The sequence below is a fragment of the Electrophorus electricus genome, chromosome 12, assembly GCF_013358815.1.
Source record: "Electrophorus electricus isolate fEleEle1 chromosome 12, fEleEle1.pri, whole genome shotgun sequence".
Classification (NCBI taxonomy): Eukaryota; Metazoa; Chordata; class Actinopteri; order Gymnotiformes; family Gymnotidae; genus Electrophorus; species Electrophorus electricus.
The window spans coordinates 11388098-11398584 of record NC_049546.1 but is presented as its reverse complement, the minus strand read 5'-3'; the positions used below and the strand labels follow the sequence as shown (position 1 = coordinate 11398584).

General features: G+C 36.8%; 1 protein-coding gene across 1 annotated transcript in view; it reads left to right on the top strand.

Annotated features, from left to right (window-relative positions):
* Positions 1–458: 458 nt before the first annotated feature.
* The window catches only part of hdac3 (histone deacetylase 3), a 20039-nt gene continuing 10010 nt past the window's right edge, over positions 459–10487 (top strand). Inside the window, exons 1-14 of the mRNA XM_035532069.1 lie at positions 459–828; positions 1886–1968; positions 2055–2197; positions 2407–2488; positions 3103–3159; positions 3665–3720; positions 4059–4192; positions 4465–4545; positions 7218–7291; positions 7376–7440; positions 8700–8789; positions 8913–8971; positions 9978–10057; positions 10257–10414. Coding sequence (XP_035387962.1) covers positions 774–828; positions 1886–1968; positions 2055–2197; positions 2407–2488; positions 3103–3159; positions 3665–3720; positions 4059–4192; positions 4465–4545; positions 7218–7291; positions 7376–7440; positions 8700–8789; positions 8913–8971; positions 9978–10057; positions 10257–10414 — 1217 coding nt within the window. The 5' untranslated portion in view covers positions 459–773. The remainder of the gene's footprint in view (positions 829–1885; positions 1969–2054; positions 2198–2406; positions 2489–3102; positions 3160–3664; positions 3721–4058; positions 4193–4464; positions 4546–7217; positions 7292–7375; positions 7441–8699; positions 8790–8912; positions 8972–9977; positions 10058–10256; positions 10415–10487) is intronic.

The following is a 10487-nucleotide window of genomic DNA, read 5'->3' as shown; positions in this document are numbered from 1 at the left end:
TGAGCTCAATCAGTTGCATTAGATAAGTGTAAACCAAATAATTAAAAAGTTAACAATCTGATTATGTTGAGCATTATACACTGTTAAGACCTACAGGTGGTTAACTGATTAACCTTAGTCTATACGTGCATTATCGGAGATGGTGATGTAAGAGACCGTAGACAATATGATAAATAATAAGACAGTATTAAAATGTCATTCATAGACTTATATAGGAGAAGGTCTTCAGGGTGGTAGATAAAGGTTAAAGCAAGGAGGCAGGCCCACAGCAGAAGGTGCCTCCATCAGAAGAAAAGCCCAATACACCCCTTCCACCTTCACTCACATCCGACCATAACAGCTAGAGTCAGCTGAACCTTACTTCCAGGAAGGAAAGACCCTCGTTGCTTCAGAAAACTTCGTTTTGCCGTCACTACCGCTTTGTTGCTATACTTAATTCTAGTAAAGAAAGGGTGTGTAATCTATAGTATCCTTGCCTCGAGATGGTATATATGCTATGTTCAGTAAGTGACTACAAAATATATGTGATAAAATATTAATGATTGCAAAATATATGACGGCATTTTTCATTTGAGGTCCGCAGTTTAAAAGTTCTACTCAGAAGATTAGATTTAAGGGTTACGCACCCCTACGAATCTAAAATGGTACGGTCTGTCCACTGTTGATGGCGTTTTTATAATGGCGACGATGTGGTGAATGAAGCTGTGCCAGTCACAAAGATTTTGCCGAAAGTTTGTTTTGAAGTTCCTCAGTCAGTCTGGTTTGGTAGTGAAATGAACAACCGGACGGCATATTTTTATGACCCAGATGTTGGAAACTTTCACTATGGTAAGGTCAAGCTTCTGTGCACAAGCAAAACCACTAGCCACCTGGCTGGCAAGCTAGCTAGCTAGCAAACTTTCCTAAACATAGATTCCAGATTCCAGATTCCAGAGTGACAGGCTAACAATCTAGCTAGCTAACTTGCTAAAGTTAGCTAGCTTGGAAGCTTGCAATAGATTTTCTGCAAGCATCTTTGTTATTTGTTGCCCAACTTAAAGGAAAATTTACGATAATTGCACACAAGTAGATAAAATTAAAGATCCTCAAAAAGCCAATTCAAATAGTAAGTTGCTAGCTAGATGGATCTTTTCTGGGCCCGATTCAGTATCTGAGATGCTAGGTTAGAGATAAAACCAGCTTTCTGGATTTTATTTGATTTGATTGTTAAGGGCTGTCAAATATAAAAAAGAGAGGATAAATTAAAGTGAGTAATGCGGGCTTATTCTCTGGTTATGTCTTTCATCTTACCATGTGATAGTGCGTTAGTCTGTATTTCAGATAACACTGCATGTTGGAATGTATTCAGCGCATTTTACGCTAAAATATGCATCAGCTTCTTTTTAAATGGTTGTGATTAAGTTTGGCTAAGAGGTTATAATATTGCTATTACAATGATAATTTGGGGAAAGTATCCGTCTGACGATGTAGCTATATTTAATGTTTTCTTTGTAAATTACAGAATATTAGTTCACAGAGCAACATAGGTGATTTAACAACTAAAATGTACCTTAATTGATCAATTATACTCTGTGCATAGCCTTAGCACTTTCACTCTTTAGCTTGGGTTCTGTTTTATCACTATTCACTATTTAATTGTTTATGTATTATTTAAATCTATATCCTGTTCATGGCAGCATGTAGAGCATTACTCCAAAGTGGTTTAAAGTTGCGATTTTACTGTTCACAGGTGACACCTCTTGTATTCAATGGCCCTGAAAAAACACACTTTAGTTTACACAGCATTTAGCAGATATTACAAGCTTTTGCTCCTGGCTATGGTAATTAGATATGAAATGACCTATGCAATTTTTTTCCCCTTGTCCTCCTTTCCCTGTCACTATAGGTGCTGGACACCCAATGAAACCTCATAGGTTGTCCCTAACCCACAGTCTTGTGTTGCATTATGGCCTATATAAGAAGATGATGGTATTGTATTTTTTTTAATTGTTCAGTAATATTGTCATTGCAATACAACCAATTAAAATAATATTCAGTTCTTCCTTTTTCCACAGGTTTTCAAACCATACAAGGCATCCCAGCATGACATGTGTCGTTTCCATTCAGAAGACTATATAGATTTTCTGCAGAAGGTGAGCCCAAATAACATGCAGGGCTTCACAAAGAGCCTTAACACCTTCAACGTTGGAGATGACTGGTAAGTACTGAACAACTTTGCTTTTTTGTTGTTTCTTTTTTTTGTTTGTTTTTGGGTTTGTTTGGGGGGTTTTTTTGCATTTTGTTTGCTTGTGTTAATTTGCCTCAGGTATTATTTGATGTTTTCTACTTTAATTATTTTGAGTGCCCTCTCTTGTTTATATTTGTCCTGGGATGTGTGTATGTGTCTGCTTTTGTTGTCTCCCTTAGTCCTGTCTTTCCAGGTCTATTTGAGTTTTGCTCCAGATACACTGGTGCCTCATTACAAGGAGCAACTCAGTTAAACCATAAGGTTGGATTCACATCTCAGTTTCAATCTGCAGATTGTCCATTCCAAGCTAACATCATTAGCAATCACTGCACACACATTTCATTCTGGTAAAGCCCCATGGAATTTACAAGTTTTCTTTGACATTAGGTTAATTTTGCTCTTCTGGGCACACAATATATAAAAATAATGCTTGAAAATTCCATAAGTGACCAGTTAATTTTGCCAGAATTTCAGAATCAGATGTAAAATAGGTGGTCCTAAACAGGCTTCCTTGCGTAAGTCTGAATTGTTTGACCAGAAAATCTGTGAAGTTTTAATTTTTCATAGAGCTAGTCATTTGTGTTTAAGCCTATAAGTTCCATTTCATCCTGACAGAGAACGTAAGCCTGATGGATTGGTAGGTTTTTATGTTGGTAGATTCAAGCATTGTTCTATCATATTTCTGTTCTCTTAAAATTAGAAATAACAGAATGTTGAATATAACACTAGTATCATACAAACATTTTCAGTGTTTTACAATGTGTTCCCAGGATTGTCAAGGAAAAAATGTTTCCTAATAAGAGTTTGCTGGCTTTGTAGTTCATTTGGTCACAGTTAAAGAATAAACATCAATAGTGTTACTAATTTATCTCTAGATCTGTGACATTGCTATCAACTGGGCAGGGGGTTTACATCATGCAAAAAAGTTTGAGGTAAGTTTTTCAGTAGGTTTATTCAATGATACCGCTATGTATTGGCCATTGACTATATTGGAATAGTCAAAATGAGTTATTCTAAGCATTTTAGCAGTGTAGATCAAAACATTAAAAAAAGGGGTGGGGGGTGGGGAATGAATTTTTGTTTTCCATTTGGGCGTCCATATTTGATTGCCTGTTGAATGCAGAGATATTTTTATTGAAAACAGGCAGGCAATATGTTTCTGTATGTGGCAAAAGTTAAGTCTCTTATGTATTGGTATCATATCTAGGGTTCCAGATAAGTGACACATGTTGTTTTCAGACTGTTTGGTGTGGGTTTTTTTGTTTGTTTGTTTGCTTTTGTTTTTTTTCCTCCCCCTTAATGGCTCACAGTAACGGCTTTTAAAATGTCTTATGTTTTTGGTTCAATACTATATGAATCTTTATGCAAATGTGCTATTAATGTATTGTCAAATACTGTTTTTAAAGGTGTGTTACTGCTTCTTTTCTGTTATGGCAGGCCTCTGGATTTTGTTATGTGAATGACATTGTTATCAGTATACTTGAACTGCTGAAGTAAGTATAAATTTTGGTCATTTTTATGCATTACACACATTACAAAATGACGCCATCGTACTCATCTCTCTGTGGTAACAGACCCTACACAACAGACAGCCGTCTGTTTCAGCCTTAAACATTTTCATAGTTCTGTGTTGGTTGTCCCACTTTAAATTTATACACTGCTTTTTGGAAACAACTTTTGAAAATATTTAAAGCAAACGTATGACTTTTTTCATGACAAATAATTTGTATTGTTATTGAAAGTGTTGTGTACAAGTGCAACATTTTATTACAAATGATTACAAATTTTATTAATAAATGATTTCTCAATCACCTTGCAACCTATTTTCCAGGTACCACCCACGTGTGCTGTACATTGACATCGACATTCATCATGGTGATGGTGTGCAAGAAGCATTTTATCTCACAGATCGGGTCATGACTGTGTCCTTCCATAAGTACGGAAACTATTTTTTTCCAGGAACAGGTAAGTGGACTGGGCTGATCCATTCAAAATATCCCATCCAAACAGTGGATGCTATTTAATTCAATTACTTCATTTTTCCCCTCTCTCTTGAGTGAGGTCAAAGCTGTATAAGTACTCAGAAGTACTGTATACAAGTACTCAGTACCAAGGAAACAGTACTTGTTCTGTGGTTAAATTTATCTGTACATTGTTTTACTACAAATTTTTATTGCCAAAAATCCTCTTTGAAGGTATTTCTTTATTCCTTACATATTAAACATTGTGTTATCTAGGTGACATGTATGAGGTTGGAGCTGAGAGCGGCCGATACTATTGCCTGAACGTACCTCTGCGTGATGGGATTGATGATCAGAGTGAGTAGCTGAACAGATGAAGCTTACTGCATGACTCTGCAGTACTACATGACTCTTTTGTTTTTGTTTTTGTTTTTTGTTTTTTTTTTATATTTGGCACCTGTCAGCCTTATAGGTTCTAATATCCGTCCTTTGGAAGTTGTAGTTGTTTCTTTGAGAATGCAAGTTGGTCTAGTTTGCTAGAGTGGTTGCACCAGTTTTCTGTACTTAAGTAAGTAATGTAATTGAATTAAAGAAAAAATTGTCCTCATGGCTAATAGAAGATCCCCAATATCTTTTGCAAGGTGCATCAAATACTGATGAGATATTTTCAAGGTTGGAAATGAACAGCGGTCTGTTTCTTCATATTTGGAAATGGACCAGATAACACAGGGCAAGAATCTAGTAAATAGCATTGTGTTAGAAATGGTCTAACATAAATTTAAATGTATAGTTATCCCATGTATAGAGTTATGTCAAATTAGATTAGCATTTCACTGCAGGCCAGTGTTGACAAGCAACAGTTAAATTCACCAATTAGCACTGTGTAAAATTCATGTAGAAATAATCTCTTAACCACACCAAAGTAAGTAATCTCAAAAAAGACCTTATGTTAGACATACTGCTTATGTTTTTGACACAGACCAAAGTTGCATAGCTAAAAACATTAGTAGCTTTGTCTGTGCTTGTCCATTTTTTGTCCACATTTCCCAGAAATACCTATAAAGCCCTATAAATTTAACCATCACAAATATACAGTGAGTTGCACATTTCTCAGCTACACACCCCCACATGCATGATGTGACTGTGGTACATATAAGTCATGCAGAATAGCATTTCTGGCTTCGGTTTTCATTTGAGAGAGAGAAACATGTGACCTTGCTGAGTTTGACCTTGAAATTCGATAACTTTTGTTTTCGATAACTGGCATTTGTTTTAAGGGTTTTCTAAGAAGGGTCCAAAAAACAGAAACCTACCAATCGACTATGCTGTGAACAACGGCAGCTTCTGGATCATAGGAGTTAAATGAGAGTGGTTCATTTTAGTTTTTACTAAAAAGATTTTACAGTGCGCAAGTGGCAATATCCATTCAAAAGCAAATCCACAACACAGTGTGTGTCAAGTAAAGGGGTGTGAATACTTTCTGAATCCAATGCATATTTAGAATGTATGTTTTACATTTAACTTGTTCTGGTTTATCTTTCCCATATAAAGTTCAAATTTCAATTCAGTGTGTTCTAAAGCTTTATTTTTATTTGTTTGTTCTTCCAAAAACATTTTTCAAAATTAACCTAATCAGCAAAAGCCATTAGAGCTGTTACTGTTAATACACTATATTGCCAAAATTATTCGCTCGTCTGCCTTCGCATGCATATGAACTTGAGTGACATCCCAATCTTAATCCATAGGGTTTAATATCATATTGGCCCACCCTTTGCAGCTATAACAGCTTCAGCTCTTCTGGGGATGTTTTCCACAAGGTTTAGGAGTGTGTTTATGGGAATTTTTGACCATTCTTCCAGAAGCGCATTTGTGAGGTCAGACACTGATGGTGCACAAGAAGGCCTGGCTCGCAGTCTCTGCACGAATTCATCCCAAAGGTGTTCTGTCAGCATTCTGTGCAGGCCAGTCAAGTTCTTCCACACCAAACTCTCTTATCCGTGTCTTTATGGACCTTGCACAGTCATGTTAAAACAGGAAGGGGCCATCCCCACACTGTTCCCACAAAGTTGGGAACATGAAATTGTCCAAAATCTCTTGGTATGCTAAACTGAAGCATTAACGGTTCCTTTCAACTAAGGGGCCAAGCACAACTCCTGAAAAACAACCCTGCACCATTACCCCCTCCCCCCCCCAAACTTTATACTTGGCACAAAGCAATCACACACATACCGTTCTCTTGGCAACCACCAAACCCAGAACCCAAGTCCGTCCATCAGATTGCCAGACAGAGAAGCGTGATTAGTCACTCCAGAGAACACGTCTCCCCTGCGCTAGAGTCCAGTGGCGGCATGCTTTACACCACTGCATACGATGCTTTGCATTGCGCTTGGTGATGTAAAGCTTGGGTGCTGCTACTCGGCCATGGAAACCCATTCCATGAAGCTCTCTACGCAATCTTCTTGAGCTAATCTGAAGGCTACATGAAGTTTGGAGGTCTGTAGCGATTGACTCAGCAGAAAGTTGGCGACCTCTGCACACTATGCGTTTCAGCATGCGCTAAACCCACTCTTTCATTTTACGTGGTCTACCACTTTGTGGCTGAGTTGCTGTCATTCCCAATCACTTCCACTTTGTTATAATACCACTGACAGTTGACTGTAGAATATTTAGCAGTGAAGAAATTTCATGACTGCGTCATATCCCAGTACCACACTGGAATTCACGAAGCTCCTGAGAGTGACCCATTCTTTCACAAATGTCTAGAAGTAGTCTGTATACCTGGGTGCTTGGGTATTATACATCTGTAGCCATGGAAGTGATTAGAACACCTGAATTCAATGATTTGGGTGGGTGAGTGAATACTTTTGGCAATATAGTGTATATGAAATGTGTAAATTTGTGTTTTAGGTTATTACCAGATGCATTTACTGAGTCTTGACTCAACTTTGGGGGGGGAAATACCATAAAAGGAAAATTCTTAGTGATTTTAGATTTTGATTTTGAAGTTTTCTTTTTCTTAATATTTTTAGGCTACAGACAATTGTTTCAACCAGTGATCAAGCAAGTGGTGGACTTCTATCAGCCAACCTGCATTGTGCTTCAGGTAAAAATTTGTTTTATGTTAAGTTGCTACTTATTTATATTCTCATTTACATATACTTATATAGTTGATCAATGGTGTCTTTAGTGTGGAGCAGACTCGCTGGGCTGCGACAGGTTGGGATGCTTCAATCTCAGTATACGTGGTCATGGGTACGTTCTTGATGCATTACATTCTGGATCATTTATTCTGAACACACAATGGCCAGTGTTGCCAGATTTTATGAAGTTCTTCCTGCCCCAAAAAGATTGTAACATGCTAAATGCCTTGCAGTCCACCAAAAACTCAATTTAAACACCATAAAGGCAAATATTAAACCTTAATGTTGCAGCTCATGTCCGCCATCTGCTGGCTATAGTGTTTATTAGAACAGTAAAAAACATTTAATACATTTGCATGTTCTCTAAATTTAGATTTCTTGCTGTATCATAAGTTTTTGTTTGTTTGTTTTTTTGTTTTGTTTTTTTAAGCACTGGAACAGAATTACTTGCAACCTTTCAGCAGTTAGTAAACAGAAACTCTGTAGACTGACTGAGTTTATTAAAATTTTCCCAGTATTTGCCAAGAGGTTTGAATGATCAATATGTCCAGTCATGTCTTCAACAAATTATTACCTGGGAAAGGAGTGGTAATTGCGTGTGATACTCCTAATGGTATTACCTCAGAAAAATCTTTCCCCCTATCTGTCTTAGACTGGAAAGAAACAAGTACTAATATCCTAGAATAATAATTTCCTTCAGCATCCTTGGACTCTTCAACTTTTAGCCAGAAAGCACCATCAGTCACTTGTGAATCCTTCTGAGGTTATATTTGTTTCCACTGAAGTTTAAGGTTGTTAGTTAAAAAGGATTTTGGGTCAGGATCATTTACACACTCTACATAACCCTTGTAACTGAATATTTGTCTATATCATTTTAATTTCCACTCATGAATCTAAGAAAAGAATGCTTTGATCTGTATTGTGTGCATTTTTTTTCCTTCTCAGTGAGAGTAAAAATAGCTAATTTGTTTGGATCAGAAGATTCATCCTTGGTTCTCTATTACCTAATCTTGGAATAGTGCAAGGCTTTATATATGTAACAAGCCATGTAGGTTGTAATTGTAAGTTTGTAACAATTTTGTTCCTTGTTCTGATTGCTGTTTTCTCTTTTACATCATGAAATTCTGCTGAATTCTGCTGCTAACCGCTGAGCTCCAGGTTTAGATGAGAGTCTTGCATTTTGGGGAAATGTTCCATCTTTCCCCACATTTGAAAAATAATCTAATAAACAAAGTAGAGATTTGTTTTTCTCCGATATGTAATAATGAGGAGCACAATGTGACAAGAAACAACCAAATCTGGCACCACTGACCTTCGCATGCTTACATTTTGAATGACATGACATTCTCTCCACTTTTTTACTTACTTCAGGGAATGTGTGGAGTTTGTGAAGAGTTTCAAAATTCCTCTGCTTGTGTTGGGCGGAGGAGGGTATACTGTACGCAACGTGGCTAGATGTTGGTGGGTTATATCTAGGCTACTGGTTGAAATATGCAATTCTAAAATTTTGATATTGTTAATTATTCACTTTCTAGTTTTTGTAGTTAACAGCACTTCAATCACCTGTGTAATGTTTGATTTTAGGACATACGAGACGTCTTTGCTAGTTGAAGAGTCCATTAGTGATGAGCTGCCATACAGTGGTATGTCAGGGTACATATCTTAAAGCTTGGGATTTACTAGTATTTCACCATTTTTGGCTCTATTCTGTTTTATGTAGGTGACAGCTACTGCAAAAACATAGTATCTTTTATGAATCAATATATTACATTTTTTATTTAGTCAGGGCTTCTGTTTAGACAATAGCCAATCAAATTTTGTAACCATGATCTTTTCATGCAAATAGATATAATTAATTTAATGATTCATATTTATACCTACAATTTATCTGATTCATATTTTATTTGGTCACAATTTTTTTATTTACTTTTCCTTCTTATTCAACTCTTCCTCTTTATTGAACTTTCTTTTCATTCAGTGGTACTTTTGAGGTTTCGATTTAGATTTTATTAAACTATGAGGCTATAATCAATGTGTGTTTGTTATTCTAGTCCTGACTGTACTGTACTTTTAAAACTTTGCTAAAATGGTATTCTCAGCATTTCTAAATGTGTGAACTCATGTTTTTAAGCTGGAGACAATACAATGGCCACAAACCTAACCTCACATAGCCTGAGTCCTAGCACATCATCTCTTACTTGCCATTTTTTTCCAGTGTCCACTTCTCTGGCATTGAAGCCAAACCTCCAGTCTTATGTAGAACCCTGTTGATCCAAAGTGCTATTCCCTATTTTTGTCTTTTTGCCTTTTCCTGTTGCTTTTTTCTTCTTTTTTCAACCCATGTCTCAATCTTAGGGCTTAATTTATGTACTAAGACTGGAATCATACTCCTCTGCTTCTTTGTCCTTTATCCCTCCATCGTCACACAGAAATGCACAGATCTTTTTTTTAATGCTTGGATTTTTGACAAGCTGCTTTAGAAATAAAACATAGTGATACATGTTGGTGTTTCCAGCTGGTTTGAGACCCGTCAGTGTCTCACTGGCATAAACGTACTGCCTGTTGTATCTTTTCTGAGTTTCATACAGTTTTTTAAATAGCTTTTTCTTATTTCCTAATGACTTCACTTTGCACACAATGTTCCTACAGAGTACTTTGAATATTTTGCTCCTGATTTCACACTTCATCCAGATGTCAGCACAAGGATTGAGAACCAGAACTCTAGACAGGTATGGCACCTTATCGTTTGTCTACATTAGCATTCATAAAATTGTTACTTGGAAGCATATTGTATATAATCGTTGTTTTATGAAGTTATGAATGGATTGATTAAGTATCTGTGCGGGCATTCAAACAAAGTGAGATAAACTGTAGGAAGACCTTGCATGAAAAAAAAAAATGTAATGCTTTCTCACTTCTTTTTCACAGTACTTAGAGCAGATTCGTCAGACAGTCTTTGAGAACTTGAAGATGCTAAACCACGCACCGAGTGTTCAGATCCATGACGTTCCTTCAGACCTGCTGAGCTATGAGCGTACAGATGATGCTGATCCGGATGAGAGAGGTTCAGAAGAGAATTATTCCAGGTTGGTTAAACTCAAAGTGCTTATGAATTACATCCAGTCTAGAGACCAAGAATAATTCTGTTCAGATGGGTGT